The sequence below is a fragment of the Chiloscyllium punctatum genome, chromosome 32 (genome assembly GCF_047496795.1).
Source record: "Chiloscyllium punctatum isolate Juve2018m chromosome 32, sChiPun1.3, whole genome shotgun sequence".
NCBI lineage: Eukaryota > Metazoa > Chordata > Chondrichthyes > Orectolobiformes > Hemiscylliidae > Chiloscyllium > Chiloscyllium punctatum.
Window position 1 is genome coordinate 31,141,270 of NC_092770.1, and position 27,681 is coordinate 31,168,950.

Sequence of the window (27,681 nt, forward strand, 5' to 3'; positions counted from 1 at the left end):
TCTTGGAACTGAGATGACTGAGCTCTAACAACCGCAAGCATCTTCTTTTGTGTTAGGTACAACTTTAATCAGTGGAGAGCCCCCTCCCAGTAATTCATACCGACTCCAGTTTTGCTAGGGTTCCTCAATGCCATCCTCGGTCAAATAATGCCTTAACGTCAAGGGCAATAATGCTGAACTCCTACCCCAAGTTGAGCACTTCTGCCTATGTTTGGATCAAGGCTGTAATGGGGCAGGAGTTAAGTGGCCCTGGCAGAACCCAAATGGAGCAGGTTATTGTCGAGGAAGAAACACTTGACCATGTTATCAATCAGCGTCCTCTTTCACTGAGATGATGACAGGGTAGAGATGTAGCAGCAATTGTCTTCCTATTTGTTATTATTGTCTGCACCATCCCTCCCTGAGCCTTTTGGCTTATTGCCAATCTCCTGCCCTTTTTCCTGTAACCATGCTCAATGCTTCTACTTAAATAATCAGTTAATGCCCTTTGTAATGCCTCAATTGAAACTGCCTGCCCCAAACTTCCAAACAGACCCTAACTGCTCACTGTGTGAAAAAGTTTCTCCTCATCTTCCATTTGCTTTTTTTGCTAAACGCTTTAAATACCTGCTCTCTGGTTCCCAATCTGCTTGTCTTCCATCCACTCTGACCAGACCCCTTATGATTTTGAAAACTTATATCAAATTTCCACTGCCATCTCTTCAAAAAACAAAGAGTAAAAAGACGCTCTCAGCCACTTCAAAGACAGAGTCTTTTTTTTTTGCCAATTGAATTTCTCTCATTGAAGCCTAAAGCATTTGCAACAATATTCTGCCAGAAATATCAATGTTATCTATCTCTGTCTCCTCCGCAGGTCCCCGTATCAAGGAGCCAGTCTTCCGCCAATTTGATTCACTCCATGTAATATCAAGAAATGGCTGAAGGTAATAGATATCACAGAGGCTCTGGACCCTGACTACATTCAGGCAACAACACTGAATTTGTGCTCCTGAACTTACCAACACTGAATCCTCCATAACAACATCCTTGGGGAAACTCAACTGGACTTGCCACATAAACACAGTTCAAATACTAGGAACTCTGAAGCAAGTAATTCACCTCCTGACTCCCCAAAACTTGATCACCATCCACAAGACACAAGTCAGGAGTGTAACGGAATATACCCCACTTGCCTGGATGGGTGCAGCTCCAACAACACTCCAAAACCTCAACATCCAGGAGAAAACAGCCCGCTTTACTGGCACAACAACATTCACTCTCTCCACCATCAAGTCACAGATGGTATGCAGAAGTGCATACCATCTACAATTAAGCACCAAAGCTCCTTAAGACAGCATCTTCCATGAAGGACAAGTGCAGCAGATGGACAGGAACACCACCAATCCTTCCAAGTTCCCCTCCAAGCCACTCACCATTTGACTTGTAAATATATTGCTATTCATTCAGTGTCACTCAGTCAACACCCTGGAATGCCCTCCCTAATGGCATTGTGGTTTTACCAACAGCAAATGGAATGCAGCAGTTGAAGAATATGGCTCACACTACCTTCTCAAGGGAACTTAAGGATGTACAATAAATGCTGGCCCAGCTAACAACACAAAGATCCCATGAATTAGGAAAAAAAAACACAGTATTTGTCTTTTTTTAGGTTTATCCTGTAGCCCCAGTCATACAGACTGATTAGATTTAAGTAGAAGTGCATCAAACAAAGTTACTTCAGCTGCAAGATGAGACTAAAAGCATGTCCTGAAACAATTCTTGGAGACAGAACAGAAAGCATGTCTGTTGAGCAAACAGCTATATAAAAATGACAAAATTTCAAATATCTTAATGAGCGCCAACCCAGGGACATTTTTTTAAAAATCGCTGAGCAGTGATTCTACTTTTAACATCCATGAAGGAAAAATGAAAAATAATTTGAAATCTAGAACCACAGATTACAGCATAGCAGGCAGCCATTTAGCAAATGTCCATGCCAAATCTTTGTTCAAATAATCTCAATGCTAGTACACTTACTGTAGTCTTATATACTCCTTACTGACTCTTAACACCATCAAACTGCTTAATCATCTTAAAAATATTGACTGCTCTGCTCCAGTGGAAATAATCCTGCTAGCTACACTGAAGGTATTTCATGAAGATCAGTTTTAATAAAAGACTAAAAATTCAAGATTAACAAACCTGTTCAGCAAAGAAAGAAGAAACTGTGAAGATAATTAGTGTCACCAGCACACAGTGTGTCCAAAACTTCAACTTATCTCTGTAAGCCCTCCTGTAATAAAAAAGAAGTTACAATTCAGTTGGAACCATTGGCAGTAAATTGTAATAGTGTTAGCAGACATGAAACTGTACCGTGTCAGCTGGGAACGCAGGCTAGATCACAAGTGAAATTCAGAATATGCCACAACAACACTACAGTAGGGAGGAAATGAATAGTGTTCGTATAGGTACACAGAAAGAGGACAGAGAAATAAAAAAAAAGATGTCTTTGAGGGGTCACTTATTTCCCAACTGCTAACAGAAAGTTTTATAGAACCACTTATAACAGATTGATCTTCCTCACTGTTGACTGTACACACCCATGGGAAAGTGTGGAGGGGACAACTGATTTACAAACAAGGAACATAAAAGTCTGGATATCTGACCATCAAACAAGTAAAACATGTCCTCAAATTAGCTGAAGTTGAGTAACTTTGATAATTTTAAGCAAGTGCCTTTTTAATCTTTAAAAACAGAATTGATGACAAAGCCACAAGTCTCTTGGAATGAACTAGTTTCAATTACTTCAGCTTAAAACTTTGCATGAGAAACATTTTGCTCTCTAGAATGCAACAAGAGAACTTTGCTTTAAGTTCATAAGCCTTTTGCTTCTCTTACATAACAAATAGTTCATACTGCTGTAAAGAAAACAATGACCCTCTGAAGTGTCATCATACAGGATTCAAAACTGAACTCGGTTTCTCTCCCCAGTGAAGATCCACACTTCCTTGTCAATTGAGATAATAGGATTCTTAAGGGGCTTGACAGAATAAATGCTGAGACAATATTTCCCCGGATGGGAAAGGCTAAGGCACCAGGGCATGGTCTCAGAACAAAGGGATACCAACTTAAGATTCAGATGAGTCTTTGGAACTCATTGCCACAGAGAACTGTGGGGTCAGAGCCCTGCATATTTAAAGCTGAGATAGTTAGATTCTTGATCAGTCAGGGAATCAGATGTTAAGGGCAAAATGCAGGAAAGTGGATGTGAGGAATATTGGATCATCCATGATCCTAATGAATTGCACAGCAGCCAATTCTTGTTCCTATTTCCTAAGGTCTTACCAGCAGCGAGAGATATTTGTGTGTCATTTTCTGGGCCTCATCTGAGCCAAGGTTCTACTGGTGAAATGCCAGTGTCTCATCCATTACACACAGTTCAAGAATTACCTTTTTTAAAAGTTCCAAGTTCCATCAGCACCACACATCTATAGGGCTTGAGGTCATTTATTAGCAGAAAGCTTATACTAAGTCAGGTAGGTAACTCAGGAATTCTGGATGAACATGAGATGAGGGAAAGATTTGCATAGGAAGTAGAGTGTTGTGGTGTCGAGAGCTTAGCTGGTCAATGCTTGGGATGTAGACAAGGTAATAAGTGCAAATCAAGGACATTTCCCAAAGATCAAAATAGTTCAAACATCTGGCTGGGACTAATAGCTGTTCTCAAATGTAAGGCAATCAATTACAAACAATGGAGATACTAAGCTATTTGTAAGTCAGTAAGTCTGCGAGAATAATTGTGTGTAATTGTTTCAAGAGTATATAGACTACATTAAACAAAGAAAATCTGTATTCAAATGTAAACAAGCTTAAACATTAGCAAAGTTCAATTTATTATCAAGTGGTTTGAATTATAAAACATATAATTTATAAATTCTACTTGCCCAGGATCAGACTTCTCCCTTTGCCAGAGGGCAATTTCAATTTTCACAATGCACAACAACCTTCATCTCAAATAAATGTTTACCAACAATTCAGTTCAACTCGCTTGATTCCTTGAAAAAAAAAATGATATCGTCCCTTTCTACAAATGTTTACTTGGATCTGTCCAGGTCCCTCACACAAAATTCTCAGTAAAAACATGTTCATTAGGACTTAGAAGTAAATTGCCACTGAAGGGTATATTTTCAACATTCACCCACCTCATCTCCAAGACACAGACACAGCAGTGTGTGCCATCTACAAGACTCACTGTACCTCCCAAGTCAGCAACTTCTACAACCTACAACAAAAAGGGCATCAGATTCATGGGAACTGCAAGTTTCTCTCCAAGCCATACACCATTCTCACTTGGAACTATATTGCCACTCCTTTAGCATCGTTGGATGCCAGCCCTAGAACTCCCTTCCTTGCAGCGCTGGCGATGTGCCGACACTACGAACTGCAGTGGCTCACCACTACTTCTGCTGGGCTAAATACAGATGAGCAATAAATGGGCCAACCAGTGGCACTTACAATCTATGAACAAGAAAAATTGAAAGTTGGCTTCTTTTTTAAAAATAGGATTAGTTGCCAACTGAATGGGATTCTGAGCTAGGCAGGAAGGTAAGGAATCCATTCAGGTAGGATAACCTTGCTTTAATCTTTGGAAAGCAGGTGCTACATTTTCTTCTGAATAACCATCTGTAGAGGGAACCCCTTCTCCAGTTAAGATTGGGACCACTTAATTAGGAATGAGATAGATCAGAATCGACAATATTACCAAGTCACGTTTTGCAGAGATTTCTGACGTAATGATATGAACTCACTACTTACAAGGTTGAAAGAAATGGAAACTAGTAAATTTCAGAAGGAACTAGGACAGGTACTGCAAGGAAATCAATTTGCATGGACATAGTAATAGAACAGGGCAATGAGGCTGACTGGGTTGCTCTACAGAGAATCAGTAAGGACTCAACACAACCAATACGTTAATTCTATGTGGGACCATGGTTATATTTAGTTGAATTGACAACAATTTTAATCAAGAAACTGCCTTATAAAAAAGGTAGCATATTTTGACACCAATATCACTGTGTCATTACTAAAGCTGAAGATAGTTTAGAATTAGGAATACTGCTTAATGAACCTCAACACTACATCATTCAAGACTTGTATATAAACAGCAGCTATTTGGCTGGTTGTAATTAAAGGCTGATAAATGATAAGTATAAATAAGCTGGCAAATCTAACCTACAAGGATAGACAGTGAACAATTTCTACTGTTAAATGGGGAGTTATGATTTCTTTTGTGAAACAATACAGGGGAAATACTATCTCATGGAATGGCCTATCAGAAGCAATGAAGGAAACCAAATCCTTAAAAGATTTTTAAAATATATAAATACTTTTGAGAAACGAAAAGTTTTAAAAATGGAAAAACAACATGGGAGTAGAACAAAGAGCACTCCTTTTACAGAGGACTGGAGAAGATATCATGTGCCAAACATTCTTGCCTAGGACGGGATAAAAATCATCAACTTGCATCAATCATTTCCTCAGAGCAAATCAGCAACCTGGTAACATTTATGGAAAAGATAGCTATGAAAGTTACTAGGTGGCATTAATTAATTTGTCTGACAACATGGGAGAGGCTTATAAGGTTTTCAATAGCCACTCAATAGTTTGGGGGTCACTGAAGAGGATTTCAAAGATTACAGGTACTGAGCAGGTGGAAGAGACAAAAAGAGATGTAGACTCCATGTTAGGACTACTGCAGTTAGCTGTGCTGCTGGGAAGGTCACTGCTCTACACTGATTCTGCACTGGGAACACAATGAAGAAGCAAGATGGTTCTATCTTGCCTAAATTCAGAAGGCAAGGACTCCAAAAGCATTCTGGGAGCTCAGGAAGTTGGAAGATCACGGTTTAGTTGGGGGAAGCTCTGAGGAGTTCATAAATAGTCTGAGTGTATTAATACTTCACAGCAGCTGACAAAAACATAGTAGGTAAAAGCAGGGGTAGGCCATTCAACCCTTTGAGCCTGTTCTGCCATCCAGTAAGGTCATGGCTGATCCTCTATTGCAATGCCATATCCCTGCTTTCTCCCCATACTCCTTGATGCCTTTAAAATCTAAAAATTGCTCTCTCACTTTCTTGAATGCATTCAATGCCTTGGCCTCCAAAGCCTTATGGTAAAGAATTCCATAAGTTCACTATCCTCTGAGTGAAATTTTTTAAATCTTTATCCTATATGGTCAGTCCCATTTCCTGAGACTACCCCCAGTTCTAGATTTCCCAGCCAGGGAAAACAACTTCCCTGCATTTTGTTTGTCAAGCATTGCCAGAATGTTATATGTTCCAATCTGATTCCCTCTCATTCTTCCAAACTTGAGCAAATTCAGGCACAGACAAACAAATCTCTCTTCATAGGACAGCCTTGCTTTCCCTCATGAACCTTGGTTACTATCTACCTTATCCTTAGGAAGAACAGAACTGCCAGCAATACTCCAGGTGTGGTTTCACCAAGGCCAAGTATAACAATTAATCATCCCAATTTTTGAGCTCAAATCTTCTTGTAATAAAAGCTAACATACCATTTACCAATTGCTTCCTGCACCTGGCTGTCTACTTTCACTTGACTACTGCACAAGTATACCCAGATCCCTTAGTATGCTACACTTACCAATATATCACCACTTAAATAATACTCTACCTTTTTGTTTTTCACACTGAAGTGTATAATTTTACATTTAGCCACATCTGCCATGTGTTTGTCCACTTACTCAATATATCTAAATCACATAGAAGCCTCTTGTATCCTCTTCAACTCTTAATCCCACTCAATTTTGTGTCTTAGCAAATTTGAAAACATTGCATTCGGTTCTATCACCCAAATGAATAGCTGGGGCCCAAGCACTGATCCTTGAGGTAACCCCATTCATCACCACCTGCCACTGGGAGAAAGACCCATTTATTACCCCTCTGCTTCCTGTCGACAACCAATGCTTGATCCATGCCCTTAACTTGCCTCTTTACCCACTAACATCGTATCTGCGATCTTATCAAATGCTTTCCGAAAATCCAGTACACCACATCCAATTCTCCCCTATCTTTTCTATTAATTACATCCTCAAAAAGACTCTATTTTTAAAACATAATTTGCTTTTCATAAACTCTTGCCGGCTTTGTCCAACACTGTTAATTTTTCCAAATGTTCTGATATCATGTCTTTTATAATAGTCTCTAGTATTTTCCCCCACTACTGATGGTAGGTTAACTTGTCTGTAACTATGTTTATTCTCTGTCTTGCTTTTTAAAAAGTGAGGTTACATTTACCACCTTCCAATGTGTAGCAGTTGCCCGGAGTCTACAGAATTTAGGAAGACAATTACTAAAATATCCAATATTTCCAGGACCACTTCCCTCAGGAATCTTGGATATAAATTAATCAGCCCCAGGTGATATGTCAGACTTTAACCCCATTAATATCTCCCAGTGCAATTTCCTTCAATCCTACCCTCGCTCTAGACCTTTGGTTGTCTAACATTTCTGGGAAGTTATTTGTGCCCTATTTAGTGAAGTCAGAACCAAACAGCGTGTTCAATTCTTCTGCTATTGTTTTGTTCCCCATTGTAATTTTCCCAGCTTTTGACTTTAGGGGACCTACATTTATCTTTGCTATATTTATAAAATAATTTATGGTCAGTTTCTGGATTTTCTGCAATTTTACCTATACTCTATTTTCCCCTCTCTTGATCAAACTTTCTATCCTCTTGTGAATTATAAAATGTTTTCAAACCTCAGGCTTGCTGCTTTTTTTGGCAATTTTATGCATCTCTTCTTTGAATTTGATACTATCCCTAACTTATTTTGCAAGTCTTGGTTAAGCCACCTTCTTTCTTTTACTTTTGCGCCAAACAGGAATCAATATTTGTTGTAATTCATGCACATGTTGTTTAAATAATAACCGTTGCCTATCTATCGTCAAACGTTTTAGAAAGATTCCCCAATCCATCCTTGCCTATTTGTGCTTCATAGTTCCCTTTATTTAGATTCAGGACACTAGATTTGCATTGGTGCACCACCCCCCAATCTTAATGAAGAATTTTCCTATGTTACAATCACACGTCCCCATGGGACATGCACAACAAGACTTAATCCTTTCTCAGTGCACAGTATCCAGTCTAGAATTGCCTCCCTCTGGGTGGTTCCTTAATGTTTAGGTCTTTAAAAAAAACCATCATGTGCAAACTTCAGGAAATCCTTGTTCACAATTGTTAGTTTGATTTGTCCAATGTATGTGTAAATTAAAGTTACAGTTACAGTTGTAACAGTTGTATCTTTATTGCACACATCTCAGATTTCCCTTATATCCCCACTACTGTTTGGGGCCTATAGATAATTACCAAAATTTTCTGCTTCTTGCTGTTCCTTATCCAACAGAATGGGGTTGTAAAGTTCACCAGAAGCATTTTGTGGACTGGTTGATTGAGCTAGCTATCAGTAAAGAACTGGAATTATGCTTCCGAATAATTACTCTAACGTAGCTCAGGAGTCCAGGGGAATCACTGACACAGCAATAGGGTGATCAACTTGAATGGGAGTAGTTGTTGAGACAGCGTCTATATCAAAGTGGAATATGGGAAAGATTTTTAGGGTTCAATCAGCAGAAGTGAAGAACTGTAATCCTTTGAAAAGTATAATGAGACTGATGACCTACTGTTCATTAATGAATTTGCTGAGAAATCTATGGGATCTGTTTTGATCATATTTGTTATTTGATATACACTTTGGGGAATCAGGCTATTGCTCACAATTACCATGTTAATTGTGTGTTAGAAATAAGTTGTACATGCATTATAGATTGTATTACTGTTCCAATGTTGTTTAGTGAATTTTATTGTTATTTGCTCAAAACTGTGGAATCTTATGGCTTTGTCATCCTCCTAAGAGCCCCGGATTTCTCAAGTTATCTGCTTTAAATATCAAAGTGACTGTCCACTAAGGGATCATGACAGAAATATGGCAGTCTGCGCAGGATCATAATAAGGTCAACAGTATGAATTAATCCACCATACAGAGCTTAAAGACTTTGGTCAAAGTACTGATTGATTGAAAAATGGGTACATTTATTTTACTGTTTCAGTCAATCATTTGGGGCAACACACCAGTTTATTTTCCCAAAGGAAATCCCAAATGTATTAAGATTCAAGATAATTTCCAAATTTAGCTCTTAGCTTTGAAAATTAACTGGGTAGTATCAAAATTCAAACAGCCACCATTTATAAGAATAAAGTTTTAAATTAAGAATTGCAGAGAAATAAAACAGGTTAATTTTGGTGTTTTTTAAAATCACATTCCATACAATTTCTTACTAATCAGTATCAACAAAGGTGGCTTAAGGAAGAACACTTATTAGGCAATATTCACTCCCATTATAAATCCATGTATAAACCCAGATTTTATGTTACTACAGACGGTTAAGCTGTCAACACACTCCACTTTTATGGAGTCTATCAGACAATAGTTTTTAGACTATGCTCATGTATCATTAAGCACAGAAGCTGTTTGTGGTGGATGAGAATATTACTTGTCATTATCACTCGACTGGGAGGCGAGACTAAATATGGGCTTCATCCAAGAAATAAAATTGATGCTTTTATATAAACATGTGGAAGTTTAAACAGATATTAATTTCTTATACAATAGGGAAGTACCTTCAATAATAAGCCACTTCCTAGACATAGCACATCCTTTAAAGAAGGGCTTAAAGCTTCACTTACCATTCCCGAAGCTCATGCATATGGAGAAATCTGTTACGGTACTCCCTTGGTAGTTCAAACTGGGATGGCACAGGGAATAATGACTCATAGAAATCTCGAAGAACAGCCTTCACTGTAGCGCCATCCTTATGATTGTGGTCAATGTTGTCATTTAAACAAATAAACTTCCTTCAGGAATACAGAGAAACATATTTAGAACAATGGTGCTACTGAATTCATTATTTCAAATATATTATTAATCTATCAGAAAAGTTCAATGGATGCAGTCAGTAACAAAGCAGAGGTATGCGCTGACTTTTAATAAAACAGTGCTGAGAAATCTAATATTGAGATCCTTAACTCTTAAGCCTCATAACTGAGCAGAGTTGCTTAACTGAGATTTCCAGTCTTGAGTTGCAGTAATATCATCAAGACACCCAAGGAGCTAATCACATTAAAGAATTCACCCTAATGTCTAATGAAGGGGAAAAAAAACTAATAACAAATCACTTTTAAAATATTAGACAGTAAGACAAAGATTGATATAGACACTGAGGGTTAAGATTGAAGTTGAAAATGTTATGGGCAATTTTTAAAACGTTTATAAAATCTGGTGCTTAGTTACAATGGAAACAATTAACAACAATTTTTTTTAAGGACTGGATCAATTGTTCAGCAGCAGTTACTTATACAATCGATTGTATAATATGAAAATTAAGGCTCTTGTAACAGAGTTTCAGCATTGTTTTCTTAAAGGTCAGTGTATGCCTATGCTTCACCATTGACACTAAAATGTCAAATGGATTGCCACTAACTACATTCAATACTACGTCCTCAACTACCTAAAATCTTTAACTAGGAGCTGACTGGCAGGAAATAGATGGTAGCTAAAATTGTGATAATGGATTGTAAAGAGAAGGTAGGGAGTTTGCAAAAGGATATCGTTAAGTGAGCAAACAAAAACTTGGCAGAAAGAATATTACATAAATAATTATGAACCGGCTTATCTTGGCAGGCAGAATAGTGAAGCTGTATCCTATTTAAATGGAGAGGGATCTGGATTCCTAGTACATCAATCATGTAAAATTAATGTGTAGGTACAGCAAGTGACTTTGAAGGCAAATGGAATGTTGGTGTTCACTGCAAGGTAATAAGGAAAACAAAACATATTTCAAATAAGCAGCTAGGCAGTGGGAAGGTCACATACAATTTTACAAGTCGCAACATCTTCAAACCCATTGGACAGGGGCCATAAAACTAGCCTAAGTTTCCTACATCGAGCAGCTGTACTGAGCCAATAACAATGGCAATTTTACAAAGATCCAACAAGAAAACTAATCAGGACTAATTTGATTTTCATCACCTTCACTGAATAGTCATTTGGCTGATACCAGGTACAGAGGGATTTTCTTACGAGGAGAGGTTGAGTAGGTTGGACCTGTACTCAATGGAATTTTAAGAAAATGACAGGTGACTTTATTAAAACATGAAGAACCCTAGGGGATTTGACAGAGTACATGTAGAAAGGTTGGTTTCCCCTGATGGGAGAGTCTAGGACCAGAAAGCATAATCTCAAATCGGACATTTCAGACAGAGATGCGGAGGAATTTCTTCTCTCAGAGGATAGTGAATCTGTGGAATTCTTTACTGGAGAGAGCTGTCACAACTTGGTCGTTAAGTATATTTAAGGTTTTTAGTCAGTAAGGGAATCAGGGGTTATTAGGAAAAAGACTGGAAAGTGGAGTTGAGGATAGTCAGATCAGCATGATGTGACTGAATGGCAGAGCAGACTCGATGGGCTGAATGGTCTATTTCTGTTCCTACGTTTCATGGTCTTAATTTGTTCTTAGGACATGACTTAAAAGAAAAATCACAGCACGAGGTACAACCACTGTTATTATCCCAGCTGTTGCTAATACTGGGAAGTTAGATCCCAGAATGAAACCTAAATTATCAGATCCTAAATGATTCTCTTTAGAAGCATGGAGGTCAGATACATTCACATGACGCTACAAGACTACAAAGCACATTACTAGACAAAGGAGAAACCATGAATTATATCACATTGAACAAAAAGGTTGAAAGACTTCACTTCAAATTCACATTATTCCTTTTATCCCAACAACACCATTACAAACACTCAAACCACAAGTTGTATGCCAAAAATGTTCACTCAGGCTTGTATGTTGTAAGCGATTTATTTTCAGAAAATTTCTGTGCATTCATGAGATACTTTCTTCCCCCCATCTGGTATCTAGGTGGCACGGTGGCTCAGTGGTTAGCACTGCTGCCTCACAGCGCCAGGGACCCGGGTTCGATCCCAATCTTAGGTGATTGACTGCATGGAGTTTGCAATTCTCCTTGCGTCTGCATGGGTTTCCTCCCACAATCCAAAGATGTGCAGGTCAGGTGAATTGGCCATGCTAAATTGCCCATAGTGTTAGGTGCATTAGTCAGGGATAAATATGGATCGGGTGGGTTACTCATCAGCGGGTTGGTGTGGATTTGTTGGGCCGAAGGGCCTGTTTCCATACCATAGGGAATCTAATCTAATCTCTCCGAGCGAAAACCAAACAATTGCCAACTACATTAGCTGGCATAGTCTTGAGGCACAGGGAAGTATCACAACCTGGTACAAATGTGCATTATAACATATCTGAACAGGATAATTACAAAAAAAACCTTGAACTTCAGAGTAAATGCACAAGTTCCCTAAACTCCGCTTCTGGATTTCTTGCTAGAAAGCTTAACACTTCAGCTTCCACTCTCCAACAGACACATGCACTGACTGACCTTCTAGATTGTTCTCTGTTGGGCACTGGACCCATGCACAGTAGTTTGTTTTCTATCTTTTTGTTAAATGTTCTGAACTATCCACCCCCAGCTCTTCACTTCAGAATGGAGAACCACATAAAAATGCATGTAAATGGATGTACGTTTACTCGCTGAACTGTAAGGTTCATTTTTAGGCGTTTCATCACCATACTAGGTAACATAGATTAGATTAGATTAGATTAGATTAGATTACTTACAGTGTGGAAACAAGGCCCTTCGGCCCAACAAGTCCACACCGCCCCGCCGAAGCGCAACCCACCCATACCCCTACCTTTACCCCTTACCTAACACTACGGGCAATTTAGCATGGCCAATTCACCTGACCTGCACATCTTTGGACTGTGGGAGGAAACCGGAGCACCCGGAGGAAACCCACGCAGACACGGGGAGAACGTGCAAACTCCACACAGTTAGTCGCCTGAGGCAGGAATAGAACCCGGATCTCTGGCGCTGTGAGGCAGCAGTGCTAACCACTGTGCCACCGTGCCACCCACAATCTTCAGTGAGCTCCAAATGAAGCACTGCTGGTGCAGCCCACTTTCTATTTATATGCTTGAGTTTCCTGGGGTTGGTGATATCATTTCCTGTGGTGACACCATTTCCTATGGTGATGTCATTTCCTGTTCTTTTTCTCGGGGGTGGTAAATGGGATCCAAGTCAATATGTTTGTTGATAGAGTTCCGTTTGGAATTCTATGCTTCTAGGAATTCTCATGTGTGTCTCTGTTTGGCTTGTCCTAGGATGGATGTGTTGTCCCAGTCGAAGTGGTGGTCTTCCTCATCCGGTATGTAAGGGTACTAGTGAGAGTGGGTCATGTCCTTTTGTAGATAGTTGATGTTCATGTATCCTGGTGGCTAGATTTCTGCCTGTTTGTCCAATGTAGTGTTTGTTACTGTTCTTGCAAGGTATTTTGTCAATGACATGTAAAGGACCTATGCCTTACCATCCACTTCACCTTCAACAACAAAACCTACAGACAAGCCAATGGAACACCAATGGGATCTTCGATGTCAGGGTTCTTAGCAGAGGCAGTAATGCAGAGACTTGAACAAACAGCTCTGCCAAATATCCAACTCAAACTCTGGGTCCGCTAAGTGGATGACACCTTCGCCATCACTAAAATGAAACACTTTAGAGGAAATGTTCAAGACCATCAATAATATCCTTACTGACATAAAATTCACTAAAGAGGAGGAAAACAACAACAAACTGCCATTCCTAGATGTCACAGTCGAGCAAACAGCCGATGGGGAACTTCAAATCTGTGTCGACAGGAAAACGACACATACGGACCAAATATTGAACTACAGAACCAATCTTCCCAACGCCCACAAATGAAGCTGCATTAGAACATTATTTCAACAAGCCACCACACACTGCAGCACAGAGGAACTGCACAGAGCAGAGGAAAATCACCGAAACTGTGTATTCAAAAAGAATGGATACCCAATGAACACAGTCCACCAATTTCTCTCAGCAACAAACTCAAACAAGCAGACAAAACACATCCAGAAACCCTAGTCACTCTCCCCTACATCAAAGACATCTCTGAAATGACTGCCAGACTACTCAGACCTCTTGGCATCATGGTAGTCCATAAACCCATTAAAACAGCAGCTAATGAACTTGAAAGACCCTATACAGACAACAAGCAAAACTAATGTCATTTACAAAGTACCTTGCAAGAACTGTAACAAACATACATTGGAGAAACAGGCAGAAATCTAGCTACCAGGATACATGAACATCAACTAGCCACAAAAAGACATGACCCACTCTCACTAGTATCTTTACATACTGATGAAGAAAGACACTACTTTAACTGGGACAACACATCTATCCTAGGACAAGCCAACAGAGACACACACACGAGAATTCCTAGAAGCATTCCAACCGGAACTCTATCAACAAATACATTGACTTGGATCCCATTTACCACCCCCTGAGAAAAAGAACAGGAAATGACATCACCAACCAAAAGAAACTCAAACATACAAAAAGACAGCGGGCTGCACCAGCAGTACTTCATTCAGAGGCTCACTGAAGATTTTACCCAGTATGGTGACAAAACCTCTGAAAATGAACTTTCGAGCTCAGCGAGCAAACCTACATCCAGAACCTCAACCTGAGCTACAAATCTTCTCAAAACTTGCTAACACATGTAAATACACAGGCTTCCAGACTCTTCAGTACCAAGCTCTCAAGTCTGAAAGCTAGGTTTTCTCCTCAGTACACGAAATACAAAAATATGAAATAAATTAATGTTAAATGTCCTTAATGCTTCTCTAAATGAAGATCTGGAACATTGGATACATATCGGTAAATTCAAGGTTAAGAATAAGCAGCTCTTAAAATGTGAAATCAATAAAGCAACCATTCCCCATGGCTTCTGCTCCTAATCATGCCTGTAATACAGAGACTGAGATAAATTCAATAGCTTCATTTCTTGCATTAGATGCATTGCAGACTACTGTCAAAATTCTGAAATTGCATATAATTCTATTAAACTCCTGAAAAATTGTACACTGATTTAAGTGAATAGAAAGAAATGAATCATTAATCATGACAAATACTGATCTTGGGAATCAGACTTTATAATTAGCTTACAACTAGTAAATGAGTCATCACACAAATTGTTTGGGCAGTTAAAAAAAACCCATTGTGCCAATTCACTGCAGTTTTAGTGGGTCCTAATGGTTGACAGTCCAATTTAGTGCAGACATTTTCACATTTGGTATCACAATGTAAAAGAATGCAGGAGCTTCCACCTCAAATGTTCAAATGTTTTATCCGCGTTGAACTTAAGATTTAGTTCCACTCCAGGCCAAGTGATATCCAACTCTCAAAGGTCCTCCTTAAATGTACTGCCCCAAATGTGCTTTGATCAGTCCCTTCTTTTCCCATCTGATGGCTCCATTACAGTGCCATAAGACCATAAGACATAGGAGTGGAAGTAAGGCCATTCGGCCCATCGAGTCCACTCCGCCATTCAGTCATGGCGGATGGGCACTTCAACTCCACTTACCCGCATTCTCCCCGTAGCCCTTAATTCCCCGGGACAACAAGAATCTATCAATCTCTGCCTTGAAGACATTTAGCCTCCCGGCCTCCACTGCACTCTGCGGCAATGAATTCCACAGGCCCACCACTCTCTGGCTGAAGAAATGTCTCCGCATTTCTGTTCTGAATTTACCCCCTCTAATTCTAAGGCTGGGTCCATGGGTCCTAGTCTCCTCACCTAACGGAAACAATTTCCTAGCATCCACCCTTTCCAAGCCATGTATTATCTTGTATGTCTCTATTAAGTCTCCCCTTAATCTTCTAAACTCCAATGAATACAATCCCAGGATCCTCAGCCGTTCCTCATATGTTAGACCTACCATTCCAGGGATCATCCATGTGAATCTCCGCTGGACACGTTCCACTGCCAGTATGTCCTTCCTGAGGTGTGGGGACCAAAACTGGACACAGTACTCCAAATGGAGCCTAACCAGAGCTTTATAACGTCTCAGTAGCACAACAGTGCTCTTATATTCCAACCCTCTTGAGATAAGTGACAACATTGCATTCGCTTTCTTAATCACAGGCTCAACCTGCATGTTGACCTTTAGAGAATCCTCGACTAACACTCCCAGATCCCTTTGTACTTTGGCTTTACGAATTTTCTCACCGTTTAGAAAGTAGCCTGTTATTCTTTTTGCCAAAGTGCAAGACCTCGCATTTGTTCACGTTGAATTCCATCAGCCATTTCCTGGACCACTCTCCCAAACTGTCTAGATCCTTCTGCAGCCTCCCCACTTCCTCAGTAGTACCTGCCTGTCCACCTAACTTCGTATCATAGAACATAGAACATAGAACAATACAGCACAGAACAGGCCCTTCGGCCCACGATGTTGTGCCGAACTTCTATCCTAGATTAAGCACCCATCCATGTACCTATCCAAATGCCGCTTAAAGGTCGCCAATGAATCTGACTCTACCACTCCCTCGGGCAGCGCATTCCATGCCCCCACCACTCTCTGGGTAAAGAACCCACCCCTGACATCTCCCCTATACCTTCCACCCTTCACCTTAAATTTATGTCCCCTTGGAACACTCTGTTGTACCCGGGGAAAAGTTTCTGACTGTCTACTCTATCTATTCCTCTGATCATCTTATAAACCTCGATCAAGTCACCCCTCATCCTTCGCCGTTCCAACGAGAAAAGGCCGAGAACTCTCAACCTATCCTCGTACGACCTACTCTCCATTCCAGGCAACATCCTGGTAAATCTTCTCTGCACCCTCTCCAAAGCTTCCACATCTTTCCTAAAGTGAGGCGACCAGAACTGCACACAGTACTCCAAATGTGGCCTAACCAAAGTCCTGTACAGCTGCAACATCACCTCACGACTCTTGAATTCAATCCCTCTGCTAATGAACGATAATACTCCATAGGCCTTCTTACAAACTCTATCCACCTGAGTGGCAACCTTCAAAGATCTATGTACATAGACCCCAAGATCCCTCTGTTCCTCCACCTGACCAAGAACCCTACCATTAACCCTGTATTCCGCATTCTTATTTGTTCTTCCAAAATGGACAACCTCACACTTGGCAGGGTTGAACTCCATCTGCCACTCCTCAGCCCAGCTCTGCATCCTATCTAAGTCCCTCTGCAGCCGACAACAGCCCTCCTCACTGTCCACAACTCCACCTATCTTTGTATCATCTGCAAATTTACTGACCCACCCTTCGACTCCCTCCTCTAAGTCATTAATAAAAATTACAAACAGCAGAGGACCCAGAACTGATCCCTGCGGAACTCCACTTGTAACTGGACTCCATGCTGAATATTTACCATCTACCACCACTCTCTGACTTCTACCGGTTAGCCAGTTTTCTATCCAATTGGCCAAATTTCCCTCTATCCCATGCCTCCTGACTTTCCGCATAAGCCTACCATGGGGAACCTTATCAAATGCCTTACTAAAATCCATGTACACTACATCCACTGCTCCACCCTCATCCACATGCTTGGTCACCTCCTCGAAGAATTCAATAAGACTTGTAAGGCAAGACCTACCCTTCACAAATCCGTATCATCTGCAAACTTTGCTAGAATTTCCCCAGTCCCTTCATCCAGATCATTAATATATAATGTGAACAGCTGTGGCCCCAACACTGAACCCTGCGGGACATCGCTCGTCACCGGTTGCCATTCTGAAAAAGAACCTTTTATCCCAACTCTCTGCCTTCTGTCAGACAGCCAATCCTCAATCCATCCCAGTAGCTCACCTCGAACACCATGGGCCCTCACCTTGCTCAGCAGCCTCCCGTATGGCACCTTATCAAAGGCCTTTTGGAAGTCCAGATAGATCACATCCACTGGGTTTCTCTGGTCTAACTTACTTGTCACCTCTTCAAAGAATACCAACAGGTTTGTCAGGCATGACCTCCCCTTACTAAATCCATGTTGACTTGTTCTAATCAGACTCTGCTCTTCTAAGAATTTAGAAACCTCATCCTTAATGATGGATTCTAGAATTTTACCAACAACTGAGGTTAGGCTAATTGGCATATAATTTTCCATCTTTTGTCTTGATCCTTTCTTGAACAATGGGGTTATAACAGCGATCTTCCAATCATCCGGGACTTTCCGTGACTCCAGTGACTCTTGAAAGATCTCAACCAATGCCTCCGCTATTTCCTCAGCCACCTCTCTCAGAACTCTAGGATGTATCCCGTCGGAGATTTATCAATTTTAAAACTTTTTAGCTTTTCTAGCACTATCTCTTTTGTATTGACAACCATACTCAACTCAGCCTCCTGACTCCCTTTAACTGTTGGGATATTACTCATGTCTTCCACTGTGAAAACTGACGCAAAGTACTTGTTAAGTTCTCCTGCTATTTCCTGATCTCCCATCACTAGGCTTCCAGCATCAGTTTGAAGTGGCCCAATGTCTACTTTTGTCTGTTGTTTGTTTCTTATGTATTGAAAGAAACTTTTACTATCATTTCTGATATTATTGGCTAGCCTACCTTCATGTTTGAGCCTCTCCTTTCTTATTACTCTCTTTGTTATCCTCTGTTTGTTTTTGTAGCCTTCCCAATCTTCTGATTTCCCACTGCTCTTGGCCACTTTATAGGATCTCTCTTTTTCTTTGATACATTTCCTGACTTCCTTTGTCAGCCATGGCTGTCTAATCCCTCCCTGGATAATCTTTCTTTTCTTGGGGATGAACCTCTGTACAGTGTCCTCAATTATACCCACAAACTCCTGCCATTTTTGCTCTACTATCTTCCCCGCAAGCCTCTGCTTCCAGTCTATTTTTGTCAGTTCCTCTCTCATGCCCTCACAATTACCTTTATTAACTGTTAACACCATTACATCCGATTTTGCCTTCTCTCTTTCAAACTCCAGACTGAACTCTACCATATTATGATCGCTGCTTCTTAAGGGTTCCCTTACTTTAAGATCTTTTATAAAGTCTGGTTCATTGCAAAGCACTAGGTCCAGAATCACCTGCTCCCTTGTGGGCTCCATGACAAGCTGTTCCAAAAAGCCATCCTGTAAGCATTCCATGAATTCCCTTTCTTTAGATCCACCGGCAACATTATTTACCCAGTCCACCTGCATATTGAAGTCCCCCATGATCACTGTGACCTTGCCTTTCTGACATGCCTTCTCTATTTCCCGGTACATGTTGCGTCCCTGGTCCTGACCACTGTTAGGAGGTCCGTACACAACTCCAATTACGGTTTTTTTGCCTTTGTGGTTCCTCAATTCTACTTATACAGACTCCACATCATCTGACGCTATGTCATTCAGTGCCATAGATTTAATATTATTCTTAACTAACAAGGCAACCCCACCCCCTCTGCCGACCTCCCTGTCTTTTTGATAAGTTGAAAATCCTTGGAGGTTTAACTGCCAGTCCTGAACCCCCTGTAACCAAGTCTCTGTGATGCCTACCACATCATAATCATTCACTATGATCTGTGCCATTAGTTCATCTGCTTTGTTATGAATGCTACGAGCATTCAGGTAAAGTGCCTTAATGCTAACTTTCTTATCATTAGAGATATTGGAAGTCGTATGATATCCTAAGTTATCCTTGCTTTTTTCTGCATTCCCAGTCTGCCTCAATTTTAAATCCGCCTGGACACTCTGCTGCAACATATGCCCAGAAAACAAAATGAGTACTCTGCTAGCCTCAGCTGTCACTCCATCAGGATATTCCACAGGTGTTCCTGGCTATTTCAGAACAAGGCTTCTTCATTGGTGATTCTGTCTCTCCACTGATGCCCAGAATCCAATGTAGGAAAAGCAGATGAAGATGTTCAACATATGCGTCACCTTAGGTATTCTCTTCCATGCCTTGCTGGCAGAGATCTTGGTTGCTACTACTACACCGTGGGTGACACGGTGGCACAGTGGTTAGCACTGCTCCCTCACAGCGCCAGAGACCCGGGTTCAATTCCCGCCTCAGGCGACTGACTGTGTGGAGTTTGCACGTTCTCCCCGTGTCTGCGTGGGTTTCCTCCGGGTGCTCCGGTTTCCTCCCACAGTCCAAAGATGTGCAGGTCAGGTGAATTGGCCATGCTAAATTGCCCGTGGTGTTAGGTAAGGGGTAAATATAGGGGTATGGGTGGGTTGCGCTTCGGCGGGTCGGTGTGGACTTGTTGGGCCGAAGGGCCTGTTTCCACACTGTAATGTAATCTAATCTGTAATGTAATCTAATTTAATCTAAATGTAATCTAATCTAATCTATGGACCTGGCATTACAGTTTAACATCTTCAAAGGCTTATACCACAACTCCATCTGCTGCATCAAGACCAGCAAGGACATCACAGATTCCAACATCACTAAAAGAGCACAGCAAGCTGCACATACTTTCCACTTCTTTTCCTCTGGGTTACTGATCTTTCAATGAAGATAGTGATGCTGGGCACAGCCTTTGGCATCCCAAGCCAACATGTCCAGTTGAATAATCTTGATTTTGTAAATGACTGTGCTTTGCTGGCTGAAGTATCACATTCAAATTCCACGATGTGAGCCATCAATTTTGAGAGCAGCAGTAGCAAGGTTGGTCTACATACCAGCCGTGAGAAGGCAATAATGGCCGTTACACCGGCTATGAGAAGGCAATAACGGCCTGTACACCAGCTGTGAGAAGGCAATAACGGCCTGTACACCAGCTGTGAGAAGGCAATAATGGCCGTTACACCGGCTATGAGAAGGCAATAACGGCCTGTACACCAGCTGTGAGAAGGCAATAACGGCCTGTACACCAGCTGTGAGAAGGCAATAACGGTCTGTGCACCAACTGTGAGAAGGCAATAACAGCCTGTACACCAGCTGTGAGAAGGCAATAACGGTCTGTGCACCAACTGTGAGAAGGCAATAACGGCCTGTACACCAGCTGTGAGAAGGCAATAACGGCCTGTACACCAGCTGTGAGAAGGCAATAACGGCCTGTACACCAGCTGTGAGAAGGCAATAACGGCCTGTACACCAGCTGTGAGAAGGCAATAACGGCCTGTACACCAGCTGTGAGAAGGCAATAACGGCCTGTACACCAGCTGTGAGAAGGCAATAACGGCCTGTACACCAGCTGTGAGAAGGCAATAACAGCCTGTACACCAGCTGTGAGAAGGCAATAACAGCCTGTACACCGGCTGTGAGAAGGCAATAACGGCCTATACACCGGCTGTGAGAAGGCAATAACGGCCTATACACCGGCTGTGAGAAGGCAATAACGGCCTGTACACCGGCTGTGAGAAGGCAATAACGGCCTGTACACCAGCTGTGAGAAGGCAATAACGGCCTGTACACCAGCTGTGAGAAGGCAATAACGGCCTATACACCAGCTGTGAGAAGGCAATAACGGCCTGTACACCAGCTGTGAGAAGGCAATAACGGCCTATACACCAGCTGTGAGAAGGCAATAACGGCCTATACACCAGCTGTGAGAAGGCAATAATGGTCTATACACCAGCTGTGAGAAGGCAGGAACAGCCTGTACACCAGCTGTGAGAAGGCAATAACGGCCTGTACACCAGCTGTGAGAAGGCAATAACGGCCTGTACACCAGCTGTGAGAAGGCAATAACAGCCTGTACACCAGCTGTGAGAAGGCAATAACAGCCTGTACACCAGCTGTGAGAAGGCAATAACGGCCTATACACCGGCTGTGAGAAGGCAATAACGGCCTATACACCGGCTGTGAGAAGGCAATAACGGCCTGTACACCGGCTGTGAGAAGGCAATAACGGCCTGTACACCGGCTGTGAGAAGGCAATAACGGCCTGTACACCAGCTGTGAGAAGGCAATAACGGCCTGTACACCAGCTGTGAGAAGGCAATAACGGCCTATACACCAGCTGTGAGAAGGCAATAACGGCCTGTACACCAGCTGTGAGAAGGCAATAACGGCCTATACACCAGCTGTGAGAAGGCAATAACGGCCTATACACCAGCTGTGAGAAGGCAATAATGGTCTATACACCAGCTGTGAGAAGGCAGGAACAGCCTGTACACCAGCTGTGAGGCAATAATGGCCTCTACACTAGCTGTGAGAAGGCAATAATGAGAGGACAACAACAAAGCACCTCCCCAATCACCATCAAACAACAGAACATCAAGCATGTCAACCACTTCGTACCTAGAGAACAACCCAAGGTGGCTATGTTTCTAAGGAGCCAGTAAAGGATGATCTGACAACCAGCAGTTTGAGACAGCCTGGGTACCTAACACCATCTCCAAGAACTTTGCATCATTAAAAATAGCATAGTTTTCCAAAAACCCTTTTAGCAATTCATATTTTCTTCACAGAATTTTACAGCACAAGAGATGCAGGAGTCAGCAATTACTACCATATACATGGAGGATATAATGGTGCTGCATGATAATATCAGATTAATTCATTGTGCAACCTATGTTGAGATATTCCAAAATAAAGAATGTACACAAAGAACAATATCAGATATAACAATCCAGTCACTGAAATGATTTTTATTATAATAATACTTCCACAAACATACCTTGGGTTTCTTCTGATGTCATCCAGTTGACCAACAACATGAGAAACATTAGTACGAATCATTTTAAAGGCAATCTCCTCTTCTCCCATGATTTCAAATCTGATTATTGAAAAATTGAAAATTAATCCATGCTTTTGTAAATTAAAACGTTTTTAAAAAATGACCCTTTCCATATTCATTTCCAGAATGTGAATATCAGTATGGTTGTATGGTCTGACAGCAAAACATATCATTTACTAAAACCTACATGGTAAAAAAGGCGTGAGAACAGTCTGTTTCACCAAGTTCTCATTAATGTTCAGTATTTCTGCCTGATGACAAGGCATAAGAGGTCAGCCAAGACAGCAGCTGACAAAAATTAACAGAAGAGGAATTCTGGTTTATGCATCTGAATCCAACCTAAACTGACGGAATAAAAACTCCTCTCTGTAAGCTACAACAATTCTAGATAGAATTAATATTGTTGTATCGGTACAGCTTTCAGTGGGATCAAATACCACAACAAGCCTCTGTAGAAATTGACATGCTTGCAGTGAAATTATGAGCCTGGCTGATATGACAAATGGTGTAAAAGTTCACAGTGTACCAGAGATAGGTGAACAGGCACATTGCAGGACATTGTTTTTCTGTTGACAGGGGTGGAGTGCCTTACAGCAAACATAGCTGCCCCTGATCAAGAACTGCCTGATGCTGGCAGCAATATTTGAAATGGAAATACAAAGTTTTAGTTCCCCATAGAAATATTCTCCACAACAAAAGATTATGCAAAGAAACTATACTATTGGGAATCTTACAAGACAAAAAGACAGTGCACAGCTATTTGCTAAACATGTTGATGGAAAAAAAAAGTAGCATTCCATTAATTACTCCACATACTTGTACTTATTTTTATCCTTGTAAGCTTTGCGAATACGGTCAGTAATGGGTTTGCAATTCATTACAAGTCCTTTGGTCACTGGCGGCTACAATAAACAAGATTTACAAAGTAAGTCAGATGTTCCTTGGAGTATTTGCAAACTTAGTTTACCATATTAAAATTAAATACAAATCTGAACAAGATTCCCTCTCATCGATAAATTAAATTTAAATGCTCCGTAATTCTCTCCCTAAACCTCTTCACCTCTCTTTCCTTGAAGGCCCTGCTTATAACTCATGATCTCTCCTTTGGCTTGGCATGTGTTACTGTTTATGCTTTTATACATTAAAGCTGTTTAGCTGTTAGAAATAATATCCTAATAGGCCTACAATCTCAAAGGTAGAAGTTCCCAATTTAATATCTGGGACATCCATTTGAAAATTGATTTAGCCAGTTAATATTTAAGAGTTATTACACAAATCACTGCCAGGGAATTAACTTCTTTTAGTCTTCCTGTGCTAAATGTTATTTACCACAGACCTGGTTAACATCAAGAAGTTACCCAGTATTTAAGATGTTAACACATTACGTGCCTTCAATTTATTTCCACCATTTCTGCAGTTAGAATTACATTTACATGTCAGAAATATAGTCTAATGGTCATCAAGTCACAACTGGATTCTTCCAAATATTCTGCTCTAGGAGAAAATGTTTGATGTAGCAACAGAAATATTTAATTTAAATAAAAAGTTGGTCAAAATACAGTTATGTTATTTGATATTCATAAGAAGTCTCAAGTCATTTGATACTAACATTTTCAGCTAGTTCAGTTTTAACTGGGGCATTATGAAACATTTTAAAAATTGCTTTATAGTCAAAAAACCCTTGTCCATCAAGGACACGGTTTGAGAGACTTAACCTGCTGCACTACACAGTGATAGAAATATAGTTCACAGTCCTGAGTTAACAAATGCATCGAGGAGAAATCAAATGCCCCACATGAAAAAAAACAAAAAAGGACAGGATGACCGAATTATTCTTGTTCTAATGTGTGCAATTCCTAGGCAAGGGCCATGATACAATAGCAAACCACAAAGTACCCCTCCAATGAAAATAAAGTTTAACCATACTAAGTGCAATATTAGTTAGTACATTACATAAAATAGGAAAGGTGATGGTTATTTGCCAAGTTCTTACCAGGTTTGGATCATAATATACCTCCAGAGTGGGTGGAATTTTATCAATTTGAGTAGCATTTGTGGGAAGCATCTTGGAGCAATTGATCAGCATTTGTTCCAGACCAGTTAGGTCCTATATACAGTATATAAAAACAGTTAAACCATAAAAAATGTGACTGATCACAACAGAAAAGTATCCTCAATCCTGATCCAGTGACCCTAAAGGATACAAAAAAATCTCAACAAACATAATGATTGTGAGCAACATAAAAACATTAATACAACTACCATAAAATTTATACTTTTTATAGTTTGCAATGTTTTAGAAATAAGTAAACACATGAAGGAAGCATATGTCAGGTATAGACAGGATAGATTGAGTGAATCCTTTGAAGAGTATAAAGGAAGTAGGAATACATTGAAGAGGGAAATTAGGAAGGCAAAAATGGGACATGAGATAGCTTTGGAAAATAGAATTAAGGAGAATCCAAAGGGTTTTTACAAATACATTAAGGACAAAAGGATAACTAGGGAGAGCATAGGGACCCTCAAAGATCAGCAAGGCGACCTTTGTGTGGAGCTGCAGAAAATGGGGGAGATACTAAATGAGTATTTTGCATCAGTTTGTATTGTGGGAAAGGACATGGAAGATATAGAATGTAGGGAAATAGATGGTGACACCTTGAAAAATGTCCATATTACAGAGGAGGAATGCTGGATGTCTTGAATTGGGTAAAAGTAGATAAATCCCCAGGACCTGATCAGGTGTACCCTGGAACTCTGTGGGAAGCTAGAGAAGTGATTGCTGAGATATTTGTATCATTAATAGTCACAGGTGAGGTGCCAGAAGACTGGAGTCTTTTCCCTGGGGTCGGAGAGTCCAGAATTAGAGGACATAGGTTTAGGGTGAGAGGGACAAGATATAAAAGAGACCTAAGGGGCAACTTTTTCACACATAGGGTGGTACATGTATGGAATGAGCTGTCAGTGGAAGTGGTGGAGGCTGGTACAATTGCAACATTTAAGAGGCATTTGAATGTGTATATGAATAGGAAGGGTTTGGAGGGATATGGGCCGGGTGCTGGCAGGTGGGACTAGATTGGGTTGGGATATCTGGTCGGCGTGGACGGGTTGGATCGAAGGGTCTGTTTCCATATTGTACATCTCTATAACTCTATGACATGCTGGCATATTTCAATACAGAAATGTCAATGTTCATGCTAAAATTTAAGATACACTCTTCACAGACGCTGTCAGATATGCTGAGTTTCCCTAGCAATTTCCGTTTTGGTGTATGAAATATCAATAGTTAATTGTTGTCACTTTCAATTGTGCATAGGAGATGCCCAATGGGATTTCCCACTTGAAAATGATTTTCGTAGAACCACTTCAAACTGGCTTCAAACAACTTTACAACAATACTACATTTTGGCTGAGCAGTGCACCAAGTTATTAATTAATTTTTAAAAGAATTCTCCCCCACTAGTCACAACACAATCTCTAGCCTTTTGAGTTTCAACTTCAGACCTTTGGCCAGATCATTGGTCTTCATTCTATCTCATTGTCTTTGATAACAACACATGTTAAGGCTTTCCATTATTTGCTTCCTAATACAACTCTTTTTAAAGATGCCGTCTTTCAATTTATTTTACAACATTACAAGTTCACAAGATATAGGAGCAGTATTAGGCCATTCATCCCAATGAGTCTGCTCCACTGTTTGATCATAGCTGATACACTCCTCACCCCCATTTTCCTGCCTTCAACCCATTACCAATAAAAATGTATAACTTCTCCCAACATCCACCGCAGTTTGGGGAGCAAGCAAATTCCACAACTCTGTTTTAAATTTGCTACCCCTTATCCTAAGACTATAACCTCTCATCCTAGAATGCCTCACAAGAGGAAGCATCCACTCCACATCTATTTTATTCACGCATTTTATTATCTTGAATACTTCAATTTGATCTCCTCCCATTCTTCTGAATTCCAGACAGTATACACCTTAAATCTCTCTTCATATGACAAACCCCTCACCTCTGGGATCAATCTGGTGAATCTCCTCTAAACTGCCTCCAATGCCACTTCATTGTTCCTCAAATAAGGGGACCAAAACTGTGCACAGTACCTGTACAGTCTCACCAATACCTTGTATAATTGCAACAATATGTCCCTACCTTTATATTCTATTTCTTTAACTATAAAAGCCAACATTCCATTTGCTTTCTTTATTATCTGCCATACCTGCATGCTAGTTTTCTGTGACTCATGAACGAGAACACCTAGATCCGTCTGGACTGGAGCATCTCAAACTCTCTGCCCATTTAGACAATAGGTTAGCTTCCCATTTTTTCCAACCCAAATGCATAACCTCGCACTTATGCATGTTAAACTTCATCTGCCATATTTCGGCACACTCTCCTAACCTATTCATATCCATTTGTAAGGTTCTTATTTCCTCATTGCAATTTACCATCCTGCTGATTTTTGTGCCGTCCGCAAATTTAGCTATATAGCCTTCTACCCCATATCCAAGTTGTCAATGTAGATTATAAATAACAGGGTCCAAAGACTGAACCCTGTGGCACGCCACTAATTACATCTTGCCACCCAGGAAAAAAACCCAATTATCCCAATTGTCTGTCTTTTGTCCATTAGCCAGACATCTACCCAGGCTAATAAATTACCCCAATCCCATATGTTCCATCCTTGCGAATTAACCTTTTGTGCAGCACCTTATCAAACCTTATTATGTTTCCTATTGATGGCAAAGATACAGATTTGGTTGCAATATAGTATCGACCCTTATTGATTTTAGAGTTATAGAGATATACAGCATAGAAAAAGGCTCTTTTTTCTTTATTTATTCACGGGATGAAGGTGTCATCGACTAAGCAGCATTTATGGCCCATCCCTAATTACTCAGATGGCAGTAAGAGTCAGCCACATTGCTGTGGCCTGGAGTTATATGTAGGCCAGACCAGGTAAGGGCCTTAGTGAACTAGAAGGGTTCTTCTGACAATTCAATTCATGGTCACTATTAGAGTCTTAATTCCAGATATTT

General features: G+C 40.6%; 2 protein-coding genes across 6 annotated transcripts in view; one reads left to right on the plus strand and one right to left on the minus strand.

Moving 5' to 3' along the window:
- Window positions 1–919, plus strand: part of chpt1 (choline phosphotransferase 1) — a 39,682-nt gene extending 38,763 nt beyond the window's left edge. Inside the window, exon 9 of the mRNA XM_072552010.1 lies at window positions 854–919. Coding sequence (XP_072408111.1) covers window positions 854–904 — 51 coding nt within the window. The 3' untranslated portion in view covers window positions 905–919. The remainder of the gene's footprint in view (window positions 1–853) is intronic.
- The window catches only part of gnptab (N-acetylglucosamine-1-phosphate transferase subunits alpha and beta), a 92,897-nt gene that overhangs the window by 5,189 nt on the left and 60,027 nt on the right, over window positions 1–27,681 (minus strand). For 4 of the 5 annotated variants that reach the window (XM_072552005.1, XM_072552007.1, XM_072552006.1 and 1 more), the window contains 5 exons: window positions 24,637–24,750; window positions 23,460–23,545; window positions 22,584–22,682; window positions 9,743–9,910; window positions 2,182–2,272 (listed from right to left, as the gene is read on the minus strand). In XM_072552005.1, the coding sequence (XP_072408106.1) occupies window positions 2,182–2,272; window positions 9,743–9,910; window positions 22,584–22,682; window positions 23,460–23,545; window positions 24,637–24,750 (558 nt within the window). Of the gene's footprint in view, window positions 1–2,181; window positions 2,273–9,742; window positions 9,911–9,935; window positions 10,862–22,583; window positions 22,683–23,459; window positions 23,546–24,636; window positions 24,751–27,681 lie in introns of those variants that run through there. The other variant, XM_072552008.1, reaches the window with a different exon arrangement.